The 19,837-nt window shown below is 38.7% G+C and overlaps 1 protein-coding gene across 1 annotated transcript in view; it reads left to right on the forward strand.

Moving 5' to 3' along the window:
• The window catches only part of PDE11A (phosphodiesterase 11A), a 422,322-nt gene that overhangs the window by 52,118 nt on the left and 350,367 nt on the right, over positions 1 to 19,837 (forward strand). Inside the window, exon 2 of the mRNA XM_027556915.1 lies at positions 5,968 to 6,126. Within this exon, the coding sequence (XP_027412716.1) occupies positions 5,968 to 6,126 (159 nt within the window). The remainder of the gene's footprint in view (positions 1 to 5,967; positions 6,127 to 19,837) is intronic.

A 19,837-nucleotide genomic window follows, 5' to 3' on the forward strand; every position in this document is an offset into this window, starting at 1 on the left:
GTGGTATTTCATTATCGACCTGGAGGCATTTGTTAATTTCCTTTTTAAGTTTCCGTTTCCAGCAATAAATAGGCCCAGTGTTTTTCTCTTCTTACTTCCCCTGTCTCCTCCTTACCTCACTTTCTGTGAAACTTTGCTGGTGTGTGTGGTGAACTCCTGAAGACCTCTGGTGAAGTTATTGAGCAGAGTCCTTCATTCTTATCTAAGTACTCCCTTCTTGGGAACTTCCCTGGTGGCCCAGTGGTTAAGACTCCAAGCTCCCACTGCAGGAGACGTGAATTTGATCCCACATGCTGAGTGGCCAAAAAAAGAAAGAAAGAAAGAAAATTAGTCTCTTCTTTGCATTCCAAGTCCTTTTCCTGAGATTAGAACACTTTCCTGCCTACCTATCTATGTCTCAAACATGGCAGCGTGACCACCCCGTGAATGGCCCATGATTAAACCGCAGAACAGCCACAAGGGAACTCTTATTTCCCCCTTAGCGTTTGTCCCCTTCCTGTGTTCATCACTCAGTGAATCTCTGCACTGGATATATGGAGTTATTTTTTTTACTTCTCTATTAAATAGCATTAGCAACCTTACATCAAATTAATCAGCAAGTCCTATTGATTCTACCTCCTAAATATCTTTCAACTCAGTCCTTTCCATCACCCCTCCCACCAGTAGCCACCGTCCCAGTCTAGAGATGGTATCTCTCTCACCTGGATCTCTTGTTTCCTGCTCATTCTTTACATTTAAGCCATATGGACTCTTTCTGAAATGAGGAATCAGTCACATTACTCCCTCCTACCTTCTTAAAACCCTCTAGTGACTCCCCCCGTCCTCTATGGTAAATTTACAATTCAAAAACATGGTTACTAAGCACCCTTTCGTCAGCCTCCAGCTGCTGGGTTTTGTTCCATCTCTGGCTCTTCCCTAGAGGACCATCTTCAACTTCTTTCATTTCCTCAGATTCATCAGCTTTCTATTGCCTCCGAGTCTTAAATACTATTCCCTCTTCCTGGGACACTGATCCTTTGGCTGGCAGCTTAAAAATTTTGCTTTCCTTGAGAGATCCACCCCGACCCTACCTGGCCCCACACTGTGAGTTCCACAGTGCCCTAAGTTTCGCTGCTTGGCTAGCAAGATCTATTTTTTGCTATCTTCCATTTTTAAGCTTTCATTCTTTCTACAATATCAGAGTAATATGTCCCTTTATTTAGTTATCCTTAGTTCTCTTCATCTCCTGCCATTAATTTATACCTCAGTTTTGGGCTCAGCTTTCTTAATTTTCTTAAATTGGAAATTAATCTAGAGGATTAATATAATTAGGGAGGTAGGCAATTGTATCAACTCTTCTGACCTCTCATTAGATGAATTATATCAAATTTTGAGTTAATTTGGGAGAATATTCCCATAAATAGTGTGATGAAGACATGGACAAAGTATTTTTTACCATGCATTATATTTAAAAAACCATTAAGACTTTATGAAATGAATCATTCTTATCAGCTTTTAAATTGGAAGATTAACACGTACCACATATATCAACATAATTATCTTTTTCTCCTCTAGTTACAAGTTTATCAGGTGAATGTAGAGAGTTGAAAAGAGGGTGCAGAGGGTTTACTATATTTGTGTTCCCCTTGGTCACGACCGGGCACCTGTATGTCTGTTGTTTTCGTGTGGCTTTGACTATTTTGGCAATGAATACCCCATAGTCTTGGTGGTTGATTAACTCAGAGTTGGATTGTGGTGGATGAGGCCCTTCTCCAGAGATACAGACCATCACAAAGATAAGAGCAGAAAGGCTCACCTATTCCAGAGTGGATTTTCCAGTCCAGTCTCACAGGGTCCACATCACTAATATATAACCAGCAAAATACATGCCATGACATCATCTTTCTTCCTTCCCATTTTAAGGCTTTTTTCTCATTAGCGAACTTTATTGATCTTACTAGTGACTAAGCTCTTCATCATTTTGGACAATTGGTCTCATATGAGAATCATTTATGAGCATTTAAAACCAATTAAAAATCAAAGCTTCATCCTGACTGAGTCAACCTTCTCAGGTAATTCTCACCTGCAGCCAGAGTAAAGAACCACTGATTTAGGTCACAGGATGCACTCACTGATTTATCAACCTTTTTAAAAAATTTTTTAAATGTTTTTATCAACCTTCTTGGCTTTCTTTATATGTAGACTTTCACCTTCATCTCACTGTTCCCCATCCCAGTAAATGGTGCTTCCATGTATGCAGCGTCTCGAATTAAAACCTAAGATTCTTCATCTTTCTCGAGTGCCCCATCCCCAACCAGTGTGTCAGGAAGCACTGTGAACTCAACGTATCCATCTATTTCTCCTTGCCTCCACTGCTTTCTTTTAACCCAGACCACCATCTTGCCTTACCTGGACCACTGACATTTCCTAACTGGTTTTTCCTATTCCAACCCTATCTCATCTTCCACAAAGTTAACTTTTAAAAAATAGTCTTAAACTTTTATTGTAAAATATTTCAAACTTTTAGATAAGAATGGGCCATCAAGGTTTATAGAGTCTCAACATTGTACTATATTTGCTTCAAAGTTTTTTTTTGTTTGTTTGTTTGTTTGTTTTTTAGCAAGGAAAACTTGGTTGTTAAGAGCTGAAGCCTCACCCTCTCTCTCCCTCATGCCATCTCCTCTCTTCCTCCCTGGAGCTAACCAACCATGCATATCAGTTTAGAGTTTATTATTCTTATGCATGCAGTGTACTTTGCTACATAATATTTAGCATTATTTTTAAATATTGGTGGTATTATATAGATGGTATCAGATTGTAGCACTTTGCTTCATTTAACATGTTTTTGATATTTGTTCATGTTAATACAAGAAGCTTTCGTTTATTCATTTAAATTGTTGTAGAGTGTATCAAAACAAGACATCATAAGGTATCTTTCTGTTGACCATTCAAATGACTTCCAGGTTTTTTCTTTTCATAATTGATGTTGCAGTAAACATTTGTACATCTCTCTATGGTGCATGTGTAATAGTACCTCTAAATATATGCCAAGAAGTGAAATATGATGGAGTCTCAGGGCCTTTTTAACTTTCTAATATTTTGCATAATTGCAATATAGTTTTTAGAAAAAAGTTCTATTACTCAGGAAAAATGTTGTGGAGCACCTCTAATGTCAGTTTGAGGTAGTAAATGAGAGACAAAAGCTTTTCTGTCTTAGGTCTTATATACCAGTGGCAGGAGAACAAATAAACTGAGATGATGCTTTCAGAGAATACTGAGTGCTGAAATGAATCATCGCATCCTTCTGCTTCAAGATTTTTGGTGATTTTCCATTAGGAATAATGTAACTCCTGCCTGGTCCTGTTAAGACTTGGCACTCCCTGGCTCCTGCCTTCCTCTTCCATTCTCCCTTTGGCTTCCTGTTCTCTGGCCTTTGACCTTTGAGTCTGGGGAAACTACTAAGCTTTCTTTTGCTTCTGGACCTTCACATGTGCAACGTTTCAGCTTCCCGGAAAGTTTTCCCCACCACTCTTTGACTGACAAATTATTCCTTGTGAATCAAGTCTGAACTTACTTGTCCTGTCTTCAGAGAGACCTTCCTTGATCCCCAGAAAAGTAGATCCCTTCTTTTGAGTCTGTCTTATGGCACCTTGCTCTCTTATTCAGTATCAGTTACCACAATATATGGTATAGATTTGTATACCTGTCACCTGCCTCGCCTGCTAGACTGCATGTGCCATGACGGCCAGGATGATGCTCACAGCCTGATACATAGTGGCTCCTAAGTGAACGAAAAGCACAGAAGTAGTAATGCAAATTAGTGTTTTTCTGAAAGTTTGGTTGCAGGCTCATTTTGAGCAGGCGATTTGCTTTGCTTGGCTTTTTTTTTTTTTTTGCTTGGCTGGCTTTTGATTTCTGTCTCTCCTTTAGGGCTCCTCTCTTCCTAACTAAGGGTTTAGAATGGCCTCCAGAAGTCCTGGACCAGAATCAGGCCTTAGTAGAAGAGGGCTCCAGGCCTTTTGATTGTGGGGATAGCACAACACTCGTAGAAGGCCAACAGTGTTTGCCCTGGGGGCTTTCAGTTTGTCCACAGCCAGCCTCCGTAGGCCCTCAGTCAGATAAAATTCACAGTTCCAGATGGTGGTAGATGACAGTGCTTTGCTTCTTATTTTTAAGGCTCTTTCAACAAGGAAATGTCAAGAGTACTGGGAGAGGCCTCAGTTCAGCCCCTAGATTGAAACAGTGAGCCTGGATCCAGTTCGTCTTCTTCCTTGGAATGTTTTTAGCCCCCATTACCCTGTCAGGCGGAGAAGGCAATAGCACCCCACTCTAGTACTCTTGCCTGGAAAATCCCATGGACGGAGGAGCCTGGTGGGCTGCAGTCCATGGGGTCGCTAAGAGTCGGATACGACTGAGCGTCTCGACTCTCACTCTTCACTTTCATGCATTGGAGAAGGAAATGGCAACCCACTCCAGTGTTCTTGCCTGGAGAATCCCAGGGATGGGGGAGCCTTGTGGGCTGCCGTCTATGGGGCCGCACAGAGCCAGACACGACTGAAGCGACTCAGCAGCAACAGCAGCACCCTATCAGGAGCCAGTCTTTGCTCTCTCTCTCTTACTCTGTCCTTCCTTCCTTCTCTTTCCTCCCACCCTCCCTCCCTTCCTTCTCTTCTTTCATTCCTTCCTTTTTCTTGCTTTCCATTTGAAAGTAAATTGAAGGTATTATGACATTTCATCTCAAAATACTCTAGCATGCATATCCTAAATATAAGAACATTCTCCTACATCATTACAATATCACTATCACACCCAAGAAATTATATATTGACACATGATATTACCTAATATATAAAGTTCTTGTTCAACTTCCTCTAGTCATCTTCCCCCTAAATTGCACAACACTTTTCAACGTCATTTAGGTTTCAGGTCTCTTCAGTCTTCTTTAAACCAGCACAGCTCCCATGGCTTTATTTCATCTCTCATGATACTGACATTTTTGAAGAGTCTAGGTCAGGCTTCTGATAGAACGACTGATGATCTGCATCTTTCCTAATTTTCTTTTCCTGAATGATCAGATTCAGAGGTTGGACAAAGGCATCCCACATTCTTGATGATGTTGTGTCCTTCTTATAGCACCACATCAGGGAGGCACATGGTGCTATTTTGTCCCATTAATGGTGATGGTAAGTTTGATCATTTTTTAAATCTTATGTCCATCAGATCTTTTAATAAAAAGACATCTTTTCCTCTTTGAATTTAATGAGGAATCTGTGGGATAGCACTTTGAGACTAAGTGAATAACTTAACAGTAATTTTTCACCTAATGGTATTGGCATCTTGATTGGCATCGTTGATTAATGATTCTTGCTTGTATCCATTATTGCATTGGTAGTTGCAAAATAGGTATTATATAATTTTATCATTTCTTCCATGTTTTTAGCTAACATTCTGTAAAGAAACCTGTTACCTCCTTCCTCCCCATTATATTAAAAACATTTTTTAAAGTATTTAAAAAGTATCAGTATGGACTCATACATTCTATTTTTTTCCCACAGGATCATTTGACTGGAAGAAAAGTAGTGCTTTTCTGCATTTTTTGATAATACTTAATATATTTATTATGTATTTTTCTTATATAATACTTTGTAGCCAGTTGTCTATGTGAAATAACATATTTTAGTAAATAGCATAGTGTGAAGTTCTATAAAAAACACTTCCCGCTCCCCCAGTTTGGATATGTTGTTGTGGTGGGGTTTAAAGTTTCTCTTTTCGTTTACCATGGGGAACAACTATGGGGGTGATTTGTTTTCATTTATACTCCTTTGGTGAATTCAACATGCAATCAAATCTGTTCTTGTTATTAAAAATCAGTGAGGTGACATTCCCAACAATAAGTTCTTATACGCAGAAATAGACAAAAATACACTTCTCTCTCCCTCTTGACAACAAGGCACATGCAATTAATGCCCTCTCTTGTCTTATTTTTAGGATCGAAGATTCAATGATGAAATCGACAAGCTAACTGGGTACAAGACAAAGTCATTACTGTGCATGCCTATCCGAAGCAGTGACGGTGAGATCATCGGCGTGGCCCAAGCGATCAATAAGATTCCTGAGGGTGCTCCATTTACTGAAGATGATGAAAAAGTAAGACTGCGCGTATTTTGTGATTTGTACTTTTCTTCTTGATCACTGATTGCTATTCTCCCTGAAAAGGACAGGAATTATGCGAATAGCTGTTGGATTAGACCATTCATGAATCAAATAACTTTTTCTCCTATTATATGAAATATAATGGGAGCTTTTTTTTTGCCATATCATAGAATGTAGTATAATTGAAAATAATTACTTCGTCTTCACCTTAACTTGCTTTTCATTGCAATCCCCAGTAGTCTTCTTGTTATTCCCTAATCTTTATATTCCTTATAAATAAGCTTTTTAATTGAGGATCATAATACCAGCACACACAGCCCAAGGGAAGATAGGGGAGATAAAAAGATTACTATGTTTCAGAAACTCAGCCCTTTTCTTATATTTTTATAACCACTGTGAAGAATTATTTTCTCAGTTCTTCTATAAAAATCTCAATAAAATGAATGTTATTTAATTGTTATTCCAAATTGCTAATAAAAAGGACATTATTTTTGTCCCTGAAGAGCAGCTGACCTTGGTAGAAATGATGTACTTTTTGCTCTGAAATGTTGAATTTTCTCACCAGTATTTTCTCCACCAGCTCATTTTAAAAGAGAGCGCTTCAAAGAGCTGAGGTTCTGGCTTCGAATCTCTTTCCATTCATGTTGAATAGAACCTGGTGGAATATTTATAAAATCTGTGGTAAAAGCAAACCTCAAGTTAATTTGTTTAGGTTTATGATTGCCATACTCCTGTTTGATTCTAAAAAGCACTTTATAATTTAACCTTCTGGCTGTGAGATTGCTGTTTGCCAGTGCTGATTACTAATGCATTAAATTAATACAAATGTTCTGGTATAGAAGGTCAACATAAAATATGATTATAAGGAAAAAGACTTTTAAGAGAGTCTTTCATTGAGAGGTCATTTGTCTAGTCAGATTTACACAGCCCAAATCCCAGGAAAGGCTGATAAAGTCTTACTGTGTGATAGGACCTCAGGCAAGGTCTTACCCGTTCAATAATCAGCTACAGGGTGCAGAGTACTCGTGTTGGGCCATGAGAAGCAAAGGTAAATTCCAGACGTGCTGTGCTGCGTGGTCTGCACAAGGAAGAAGGGGAGGTCAGCAATTAGATATTCTAGGACTGCTGTGAGTGCCTAGGAAAGGGAGAGCGAGGCTCCCTCGAAGACTCTGAAGAGGCTTCCTGGAGGAGATGGCCTCTGATCGGACCTCTGAAGAAAGCTTTTTTAAGACAAAGCTAGGTGAGAAGGTGACGCTGTTTAGGAACACGTAAAATGCAGTCTACGTCATTCACTATGCAAATATTTCCGTGGATGTGCAGACAGAACAAACGTTGTATTTTGCTCCTTTTGTACCAAAGATGACAGTCTTATAATAATATACCTCCTATAAGGACTTATGGGCTTCGCTGATGGCTTGGATGGTAAAGAATCTGCCTGCAAAGCAGGAGACACAGGTTCAATCCCTGGGATGGGAATATACAGTGGAGAAGGGAATGGCTACCCACTCCAGAGTCCTCGCCTGGAGAATTCCATGGATAGAGGAGCTTGGCAGGCCACAGTCTGTGGGGTCACAAAGAATCAGACACAACTGAGCAACTTTCACAGGGACATAAAAAGGACTTATAGGAGGATTTGAGTTTGGTTTTTCCAAACGTAATAGCATCTCCCAAATAGTTGAGTTGATACACAGATATTAGTCTTGCTTTGACTCTGTCTCCTTCATTTAAGAGGATTCCGTTATATATTTAATTCTCATCTCTGATTCCATTTATGTTAGATTTATTTTCTGGACTTTTCTCAGTGGATTTGTACTTAGAATCTAGGACTTCATAAACTCTGGATAATTGAAAAGGAAGGTCTGCAGAGGGCCTTGTTCCTGTCTAGAACAGCATCAGTGCTTTGCTCTGCTGAGAATGAGGGCTAGGCCCAAGCTTCAGCCTGGCTAAGGACAAGTAGCCTGCTTTGGGTGAGCCACTTAAACTCTGACTTTCAGTTTCCTGTTTGGTCAACTAGACTGTCTACCGTTTTACAGCATGAGAGCTTAATAAGGTCATCACTAGCAAATACTTTGCAAAGTATAAGAAACTAGACAAATGTAAACATAATTCCCAAAGAGTTTCAAAGTGTTCCTCTATATTTGTCACTTATTCCCAGACAGCTTATTTCTTACATTTAAATGTAAGAAATTTACTAAATTTAAAGAAATTTAAATGTAAGTAGCATTTTATTTTGGAGAAGGCAATGGCACCCCCACTCCAGTACTCTTGCCTGGAAAATCCCATGGACGGAGGAGCCTGGTAGGCTGCCGTCCATGGGGTCGCTAGGAGTTGGACACGACTGAGCCACTTCACTTTCACTCTTCACTTTCATGCATTGGAGAAGGAAATGGCAACCCACTCCAGTGTTCTTGCTTTGATAATCCCAGGGATGGGGGAGCCTTGTGGGCTGCCGTCTATGCGGTCGCACAGAGTCAGGCACAACTGAAGCAACTTAGCAGCAGCAGCAGCAGCAGTAGCAGCAGCATTTTATTTTCCAGGCTCCACAGTTTCCTCACCTGATTAAAAACCCTTACCCAAGTCTCACTTCTTGGAAAGAAACCTCTATCAATCACCTAGGGCACATAGGTTATATTATTACAGTGACAACTAGATGGAGAGTATTTTTATCTCAAATGCTGTATCTGGGTGATTGTTATTTACCACAAGAATTCTAGAATAAACCAAACAGGAGCGAGGAGGAAGAAAAGCAGAAAATAAATTCTAGAAATGATTAACAGGAAAGAATAAGATCTAGATACTTTTTTTTTTCATGTAAGAGAAAACACTGTGGCCCAATGGGTCATACAGGCCAGATAGGGAGCGTGGCAGTGATTTGGGTGCTCAGTCGCGTCCACCTCTTTGTGACCCCATGGACTGTAGCCCACCAGGCTCCTCTGTTCATGGGATTTCGCAGGCAAGAATACTGAGTGGGTTGCCATTTCCTCCTCCAGGGGACGAGTGTCCTTGGGTTGAAATTTGAACTCTGCCATAGCCTGTGTAACCTTGGGCAAGTTACTTAGCTTCTCTGTGCTCCAATTTCCTCCTTTTAGGAGAGAATATAATAAAAATACTTATCTCCTGAGATAATAGGGGAATTAAATGAGAAAATACAAGGAAAGAACTTGGAAGAGAACCTAGCACTTGGTAAGTCTTTGCAAAAGATTAGCTTGTACTGAAGCAATGTTAATCTATGTGAGATACAGTCAGGTCTTAGTTAAAGGATTACCTTTGTATAATATAAGTCTGTAAGTTTTTATTAAGCATAATCTATGTGCCAGTTCCACTGTCCAAATTTCAACAACAAAATGAGGGCTATACTTCTTTATAAATTTACAGTCCTCTTGTATGATTGTTTATACACATACTGTTTTACTTGATTGTACAAGATTATACTTATACCAACTTGTATTCTACTTTCTAATTTAAAGTTATTTCTTACGTATGTGTCCACATACAAATGTAGCCTTCATTTGCCATTTTTAGGGATTATGAATTTTCTTCTTTGTCTATATAATTTAGCTTGCTTAGTTCTTGTCTTATTACTGTAAATTTGGGTTGTTTCTAGTTTTTCACTGAGACAAATAACTCCTGAATGAACATCTTGAACAAATTACCATTTTCTTTTGTGTTATTTCCTTGAGGTGTATTCCAGAGACTGAAATTACTGAGTCAAAGAGCAAGAAAAGTTTTATAGCTCTTATTTCAAGTTATCAAATAGCTTTCAGATATATTGAGCCCATTTATAAAGGGAGCAACATACCCATACCTCTCCTCACAGACACCTGCCAACTTTGTTCAATTCACATTTAAAAACTCAAATTAGTTTTCCTTAGTCTTCCAGGCAGGCTTCAGAGAACCTCCTCCCACATTTACCAGTATCAACTCCAGCAGCAAAATTTTCATCGTTGCCTACAAGTAAGGAGACAAGGGAGGGAAGCAAAAGTGCAGTGTTCACTGTTGGTGAGGGGCACAGATCAGATGACCTTCCAGGCTGGTTCAAGTCTTTGCCTGGCACGGATTAGCAGAATGACCTTCTGCTAAGGCCAATTCCTCCTAGCCTCAGGACCTCCTGGGGTTGTTGTGAAGAGTTAAGTAGATGATAGATGTAAAGCTCTTATCAATAATGAGCTGAAATCTCACCATCTACTCCAATCCAAATGAATAAAATTTGAACTCTATTTGTTATTTTAGTTTATACATATAACTGCTATGTCATCATTCATATGCATAGCGGTAAATTTATTGCACATTTAGCATAATGTGATTTGTATATCCTGATATCTTAAAATGTCAACTTCTGGAGACTATCAGCTGTGTTATGTTTGGTGTAATTCCAACACATTTTGCCATATGAGAATTGGTAAGTTATTTGCCTGGGATAAATTAAAAATTAAATGTGGTACATTCATTTCTAGCCTATTTACATCTCTAACATAATCGTGCATGGGATCCTATTGTGTTTCTTATACTCTATACATGCGTATGCTTCAGTGACTGTGCTGTATCATGTAATATTCGATGGTGGCCCCCAGAAAGGTCATCAAGTCCTTTTCCTACAACCCCTGTCCTCATCCAAAGCAGGAATCTACCTGACAGATGGTTATCCTGGCTCTGCCTAAAAACTTCGCTTTCAATTATTTTAAATCATCATGTTATTTAAAGTTCTTGCATAATTAGCAATAATGTTATCAGTTATGGTCAGGGTTTGTATGAGATATAATCTACCACATGCACATAATTTAATAATTTAAGTTACATAATGGCAAATTATTAGTTTGGCAATTCATGTTGCTAGTGCACCTACAGGTAAATCATACCCAAGAGATGATCAGAATTTCCTGGTTCACTTCATGATTTCCAGCATATGTTCCTGTTTTTCTGTGATACATATACACTCGCTGATTGAGGTGGTATGATTAGACTCCTTGCATCCAATTAATTGATCACTTCATTATTCCTGAGTGAGTAAAAGTAGGTGTTATCTTGCAAAATAAAATAATGAGACCTGGATGGGAGCAAATATCTGGGATGTCTCAAGATGTATGGGCACAACAGAGGAAACCTGGGGTGTGGAAATAAGCATGGGCTCTTACCCGCCCTTCCTAGCTTGTCATTAACTGAGCCCCAAAGGAGCTGTTTATTATGGCATTGTTGAGTGAGGAATATGTCCATTGCAGTTATTTTCTGTTGAGGTCCTTTAATTGACCGGAACCTGGTGGTCCAGAGTCGATGATAAGAAAGTAAAGGAGAGAAAGAGGCTGATATTCCTTGGTTTACACAGAAAGCCAATAAAGCCCCTGCACAGGGCTTGCTCTGTTCATGGAGGTCTCGGGCACCCTCTCGATGGGGTGAAGGCACAGAGCACCTTCTCAAGAGGGTCTTAGAAGCCTGGGCAGGAAAGTGAACTCAGAGAGCCTCTGCGCTCCAGGGGATCAGCCTGAAAGAGAGAGAGAGAGAAAGAAAGAAAGACATGGGGACCAGAGCTCTGATGGAGCAAAGGTGTTTTAATCAACATGGTGTGGGCATATATACTGTCTTACAAAGTAGTTATTCTCAGCAAAGATAAAGATTAAAATTCCAGACTTACAAAACATAGGCAATCCATATTAAAGAGAGAGATTTGTAAACAATCACTTTTACCGTATGGTTCACAAGACGGAAGAGGGTGCTTATCACCATATAGAAACGCTAATGAAGGAAATGGCCTGGATTCCTCAGTCCAGGGAGAGGCTTGCTTCTCCTCTTAATTCCTGAATATTCAGGAATTAATAAGGAGCAGAGAATTCCTGACAGATCCAAAACAGCACACAGGAAGCCTCCTGTTAAATGCTTTCTGACAACCTTTCCAACGACCATCTTATAAGAACTTGTGGCTTGAAGTCCTTCTCTGGCTTATCTCACAGGGTTTCTTTAGCCTGTGATCACTTCTCTCCAGCTTGTCGTTCAGAGTGTTCAGCTACCCTGCTGCTCTTCTTCGTGCCAGCATGTTCAGATACCCTGCAGAGCTGGGGTATAGCCAGCCGAGTTAGCCTGCCCTGGGACTGGCCACATTCCAAGAACTTGTTACGGGTGATGTTGCCCTGCCAACTGGTGTTGAGGATGGTGCATGGATAAGGCTAATGAGTCTTGCAGAAGCTGGAGTTTTGTTATTTGCAACAGGCCTGAGATAGCCACAGTCAGACAAAGTGAGGATTTCATAAGCTCTTGATCTTACATTTTTAAATTGTTCCTGGTTTTATGAAGGCTAATGTTTAGGAGCCTGGTGAGATATCAACGGTGCTAAAGGTACTAAAGTTCACATTAGTGGGGCAGAAGGATGTTGATACATCACGCTGATAGGGGTAACAAATTGGTGGTCCCAGAAGAGTGGAGGCAGCTCGCAGATGTTTGTCTTGCATGGAGTTGGTGTGGTATAGAATTGATTTTTTTTTCAGAAAGCCTTTAGATGTGTCTGTAAGCTCCAACTCTGCCATAATAGACAATCCCCAAATTACTAGTCGGTTTAATAAAATCAACTTAAGGAAGTGAAGATGGACAGGTTTCTTCTGTCATCCTATAAAGAGTTAGTTTCTCTATGAAGGTACTTTTCAAAAGTGCTTTTCAAATCATTGTGTTTAAAAAACCTTGTTACATGTGTGGCTAGTGGTATTATAACTCTGCTGCTGCTGCTGCTGCTGCTGTTAAATCACTTCAGTTGTGTCCGACTCTGTGCGACCCCATAGACGGCAGCCCACCAGGCTCCCCCGTCCCTGGGATTCTCCAGGCAAGAACACTGGAGTGGGTTTCCATTTCCTTCTCCAATGCATGAAAATGAAAAGTGAAAGTGAAGTCACTCAGTTGTGTCCGACTCTTCGTGACCCCATGGACTGCATGCAGCCTACCAGGCTCCTCCGTCCATGGGATTTTCCAGACAAGAGTACTGGAGTGGGTTGCCATTTCCTTCTCCGATGCATGAAAGTGAAAAGTGAAAGTGAAGTCGTGCAGTCGTGTCAGACTCTTCGTGACCCCATGGACCACAGCCTACCAGGCTCCTCTGTCCATGGGATTTTCCAGGCAAGAGTACTGGAGTGGGGTGCCATTGCCTTCTCCATAACTCTGCTAGGCAGGTTTATGTGTTTTCTTGTAATCCTGCGCTATCATTTAGATACCCAAATACTGAACGAGCAGTAGTTCAAACAAACTAATTTGAACATGTGGCCTTTTGGTCCTCATCTCATTTCCCCCTGTTTCCTGTCTATAGTCCAATTAAGTTAGATTTTCAAAACTGTTGCAATAAAATTAGAATGAAAAAATCAGTGTTTGACAAAAGGTTTAAAAAGTTTTGGAATACAGCTCTTGATTTCAAGTTATATTTCATTAATAAGATTTCAATCCTGGAAAAATGTGGATTGAATAATACAACTTGTTAATTGTACTGTCTTATCTACATTCAAGCTGTTAGTCACTGTACTATTTGCCTTTTAACATCTATTATCCAGGTCCTAGGTGATCACTGTGAAGCTACAGAGCTTCAGAGACCTGTTTTATGTTCTGTGTATTCCCTGGACTAAATCTGACTGAGGATTTCAGAAATAAACAAGATTTACAAGAAAAAAACTATTACTAATAGAGTAACTCAGAACTCTGGTTAAATTTAAGGGCGTTTTTTCCTATTGGAGAACTGTCCCAGACTTTCAGCACTATTCTCTGCCTTATCCTTAGGCAGGATCTAATGGTGGCGTAAGAATGGGAGTCTGCCTGCTGGGGCCCAGATTAAGGGTTATTGCTCTAAAAAATTGGTCACTCTGCCCCAGTTTGGTCATGTGTTTCCTACTCCCATACCTTTACTTGTATTCTTATCTGACTGCACAAAATTCTTCTCTTCTTCATCCTCTTTCAAGGTTTAAGTCAAATCCTGTCATCTTAAGTAGGCAGTATTCCAAAAGCGATTATTATTTTTCCTTAATAGTAGTTCCTAATGTTTTATAGTTTAACATTTTTTTTCAGATGACCCCAGTGATTGCAGTTGGATTTTAACTAACCATTCATTGAGCAAAGATATAATGACTGAATATTTAGGAGCTAAGAAAATCAATGACACACCAGTTGACAAAATTAAAGACAATACCTACATAGTGTATTTTGTATTTCAGATGCAAATAATGTTTGGTATGTTGGCAGATATACATGTCCCTTGCAAAAACTACAGTGTCATATGTTGGCTTTTGTGACTTCCTGCTTTTTGAGCTTCTCTTTTTGTATTTCTAAGAGTTACCAAGGAGATGATAAGTGCTTGCCCTTTCTATCTCTTTCCATATACTTTGCAGAACCTTGTTCGGTAGTTTGCACTTAGCAGGGACCTGAACGAGCAAGATATAAATAAATGAACTAAGTAAGTTACAGGGCTGTAACTGTTACAATGCAGAATCAGAGGGATTTTGAATGGTCATTAATCCGAACATCATTTTTAATGGCCAAATGATGTTTCATTGTGAAAGAGCTATGCATTCATTCACTACTTATTGAGTGTCTACTTAGTAAATACTACTATGTTTGAGGCACTGTTCCAAGTATGGGGGTTAAACTGCTTAATAAGAGCCAAAAATTCCTGCCCTTTCAGAATTTACATTCTTATGGTATGCTGCTAAGTCGCTTCAGTCGTGTCCGACTCTGTGCGACCCCCATAGACCGCAGCCCACCAGGCTCCCCCGTCCCTGCGATTCTCCAGGCAAGAACACTGGAGTGGGTTTCCATTTCCTTCTCCAATGCATGAAAGTGAAAAGTGAAAGTGAAGTCGCTCAGTCGTGTCCGACTCTTCGAGACCCCATGGACTGCAGCCCACCAGGCTCCTCCGCCCATCGGATTTTCCAGGCAAGAGTACTGGAGTAGGGTGCCATTGCCTTCTCCATAGACAGACAATATACAAAGTAAATATGTGAGTATATAACTTCAAGTAGTGATTAGAAATATAATTCTTATAATTAAGGTAATTCAACCATTTTTTTTCTGTAACTTTTATTCATACGACTGTGCTTAATTAAGTTTAGGTAAGATTAAAATGTTTGCAGTACAATAGGATCTTTCACTAGGCTGGAGCAAGATTTGAGCCAAAGCTTTCTCTTCAGTACCTATGGTAAACTGTGATGGACTCCTCAACTGAATCTCTTTTCCCTCTAAACTTCAGATGTTCACTCAAGATGTGTGTCCCTCTAGGCTGCCTTAAGCACTTGAAGTACAAAAAGTGTTGTCCATTACGTTCACCTCAGATATCTTGGTACTGCATCTTCTCAGGGGGTATCAAGCTGTAAGTACAGGATCAATTTACCATCACCTGAATTGGAGAAGTTACGAAAATGTGATGATCTTGACCTGACATGGTCAGGCTGCTGACATATAGTGCTGGACAGACAGGACTCTGGGGCATATGGGAGGAAAAGGTGGAAGGCTGAGAGGAGTTCAGGGTATTCTGATTTTCAGAGACCAGTATGTCCATGGCTTTTAATATTTGGCAGGTTATGAAACAGTCTTATAGTGAAGTCACTTCTAAAAGTGCAAAATGACAAAAAAAAAAAAAAAACTGTCTCATAAACTCTATCTCAGATTTATACAGGGCTTGGATAAAGGAGAGTGATATGCAATCACAGATTAGAATTAAATAAGCACTTGTTGGAAAGAAGAATGATTACTAAAGAACTAGAACAGGGTGTTGTGAATTCTTGTTTACTGGAGATTTCAAATTAAGACAGATAATATCTTTGAATAAGTAGTGTTTTGTTGTCTGAATAAAAGAACAAGGTTACTTTTTTCGCCTTAGAATGATGAAATACTTAAATTGGAATTTGAAAACTTAAGTCAAATTCTTTTTAATTAAAAAAAGAATATAATTCCAAATGACTACCTTTGATCTGAGCATATTTGTCTTTCTTGGTTTATTTTCCTTTCCTTTCATGATATTATTATTTTTTAATTATAAAAGTAATACAAACTTATTACATTTTTAAAGTACAAAAATGAAAAAAATAAAATCACCTATCATCCTAATTTGCAGAGAGAATATTGTTAATATTCTTGATGTATTTCCTTATATTTCTTTATTTTTACTTACAAATAAAGTATAAAGTATGCATGACATTTTATTGTGCTTTGATTTTTCAAGGCACAATTCCTATTATCATTATCTTCTATCATGTAATTATGCAATGATTTATTAATCATCCCTCAGCATTTAAGTTTTTTCCAAAATCATGTTATAATAAAATTATAACTAATGAACTTTTTATAAATGAATCTAGGACTTCATCATAGGATAGCTACATTAAGTCACTATTTTGTAGGTCAAAAACATTTACAATTTTCTACGGTTCAAATTTAGGATTACTGGTTCAGGTAGTTTTTTGTTTTTCTTTTTTGAGTGTGAGATTTTTTAAAAATTGAAGCATATTTGATCTATAATATGTTAGTTTCAGGTGTACATCATAGTGATTCAGTGTGTTTTTAATAGATGATACTCCATTTAAAGTTATTACAAAAATAATGGCTATATTTCCCTGTGCTGTATGATATATCCTTGTTGCTTATTTATTTTGTAATGGTAGTTTGTATCTCTCAGTCTCAAACCCCTGTCTTGCCCCTTCCCCCTTCCTCTTCCTTCTGGCAGCCACTAGTTCTCTGCATCTGTAAGTTGGTTTCTGTTTTGTTATATGCATTCATTTATTTTATTTTTTAGATTTCAAAAATAAGCGATATATACAGTATTTGTATTTCTCTGTCTACTTATTTCACTAAGAATAATTCCCTCTAGGTCCATCCATATTGTTGCAAATGGCAGAATTTCATTCTTTTTTATGGCTAACGTGCCACATCTTCTTTATCCATTTATCTGTTGATGAACACTTGGCTTGTTTTCATATCTTGGCTATTATAAATAATGCTCCTATGAACATTTGGGTGTGTGTATCTTTTTGAATTATTGTTTTCATTTTCTTTGCACACATATCAAGCAGTATAATTGCTGGGTCATACAGTAGTTCTGTAGATTTTTTGAGGAGGAAACTCCATAGTCTTTTCCACAGTGGCTGCCCCAATTTATAGTCCCACCAACAGTGCACTGGACTTTCCTTTCCTCTACATCCCCACCAACATTTGTTATTTGTGGTCTTTCTAGTGATGACCTTTCTGACAGATGTGAGGCAGTATCTTGTGGTTTTGCATTTCTCTGATGATTAAGGATGTTGAGCATTTTTTCATGCACTTGTAGGCCATTTGTATGTCTTCTTTGGGAAATTTTCTTTTCAGGTCTTCTACCCATTTTTATTAATAAATCAGGTTATTTGTTTTTTTTGATATGGAGTTGTGTGAGCTGTTTGTATATTTGGATATTAACCCATTATCGGTCACATCATTCGCAAATATTTCCTTCCATTCAGTAGTTTTTCTTTTTCATTTTGTTGATGGTTTTCTTTGCTGTGCGAAAGCTTTTAAATTTTAAATAGGTCACATTTGTTTTTTGCCTTTGTTTCTTTTGAACATTAATTTTTAATAAAAACCTTATTGGGATGTAATTCACATACCACACAATTCACCCATTTAGAGTGCTCAAGTCAATGGCTTTTAGTATATTTGCAGAGATCTGTGACTATCACCACATTCAAATGTAGGATGCCTTAATCACCCCAAAAGCAACCCCATGTCCATTAATAGTCCCTTTCCATTTGCCCCCAGCTCTTTTAGTCTTAGGCTACTGACAGTCTACCTTCTGTTTCTATGGGTTTGCCAATTGGGGGCAATTTATGTAAATTGAGCCATGCAGTGTGTGGCCCTTTTTGGCTGGCTTCATTCACTGAGCATAATGATTTCAAGATTCATCCATGTTGTAGCATTTATCTGTACTATTAGTATTTCTTTTTGTGCCTAAATAATGCTTCATTGCATGAACATACCACATTTTATTTATCCATTCATCAGTTGATGAACGTTTGAGTTGTTTCCACTTCTTGACTATTATGAATAATGCTGCTGTGAACACTCACATACAAGTTTTTGTGTGAACATATGTTTTCATTTTTCTTGGAGACAAATCTAAGAAGAGAATTGCTGGGCCATATGGTAACTCTAATGTTTAACCTTCTGAGGAATTACCAGACACTTTCCCAAACTGGCAGCACTATTTTTACATTTCCACCAGCAATGTATGACTATTCCAATTTCTCCAGATCCTTGGCAATACTTTTTTAAAAATTAATTTATTTTAATTGGAGGATAATTACTTTACATGTTGTGATGGTTTTTGCCATACCTCGACATGAATTAGGCACAGGTTCACTGTGAACCTGAACCCTGCTTCCACCTCCCTCCCCACCCCATCCCTCTGGGTTGTCCCAGAGCAACGACTTTGAGTGCCCTGCTTCATGCGTTGAACTTGCACTGGACATCTATTTTATTGTATATATGGTAATATGCATGTTTCAATGCTAATCTCTCAAATCATCCCGCCCTCATCTTCTCCCACAGAGTCCAAAAGTCTGTTCTTTATGTCTGTGTCTCTTTTGCTGCCTTGCATATAGGATCATTGTTACCATCTTTCTAAATTCCATATATATGCATTAATATACAGTATTTGTGTTTCTCTTTCTGACTCACTTCAATCATTGTATAATAGGCTCCAGTTTCGTCCACCTCATTAGAACTGACTCAGATGTGTCCCTTTTAATAGCTGAATGATATTCCATTGTGTATATGTACCACAACTTCCTTATCCATTCATCTGCCAATGGACATCTAGGTTGCTTCCATGTCCTAGCTATTGTAAACAGTGCTGCAATGAACACTGGGGTACCTATGTCTCTTTCAATTCTGGTTTCCTTGGTGTGTATGCCCAGGAGTGGGATTGCTGGGTTGCATGGCAGTTCTATTTCCAGTTTTTAAAGGAATTTCCACAGTGTTCTCCGTAGTGGCTGTACCAGTTTGCATTTCCACCAACAGTGTAAGAGGGTTCCCTTTTCTCCACACCCTCGCCAGCATTTATTGTTTGTAGACTTTTTGATGGTGGCCATTCTGAACGGCGTAAGATGGTAACTCATTGTTTTTTATTAGCATTTCTCTAATAATGAGTGACTTTGAGCATCTTTTCATGTGTTTATTAGCCATCTGTATGTCTTCTTTGGAGAAATGTCTGTTTGGTTCTTTTGCCCACTTTCTGACTGGGTTGTTCATTTTTCTGGTATTGAGCTGCATGAGCTGCTTGTATATTTTGGAGATTAACTCTTTGTTAGTTTTTTCGTGTGCTATTATTTTCTCCCATTCTGAAGGTTGCCTTTTCAACTTGCTTATAGTTTCCTTCATTTTGCAAAAGCTTTTGAGTTTAATTAGATCCCATTTGTTCATTTTTGTTTTTATTTCCATTACTCTGGGAGGTGGGTCACAGAGGATCTTGCTGTGATTTATGTCAGAGTGTTCTGCCTATGTTTTCCTCTAAGAGTTTTATAGTTTCTGATCTTACATTTAGGACTTTAATCCATTTTGAGTTTATTTTTGTGTAAGATATTAGAAAGTGTTCTAGTTTCACTCTTTTATATGTGGTTGACCAGTTTCCTAGCACCTGTCATTTTGATTTTAGTCATTTTACTGGGTATGAACTAGTGTTTCATTGTGGTTTTGATTTGCCTTGTCCTGATGGCTGATGTTGAGG

This window comes from Bos indicus x Bos taurus, chromosome 2 (genome assembly GCF_003369695.1).
Source record: "Bos indicus x Bos taurus breed Angus x Brahman F1 hybrid chromosome 2, Bos_hybrid_MaternalHap_v2.0, whole genome shotgun sequence".
NCBI classification, from domain to species: Eukaryota; Metazoa; Chordata; class Mammalia; order Artiodactyla; family Bovidae; genus Bos; species Bos indicus x Bos taurus.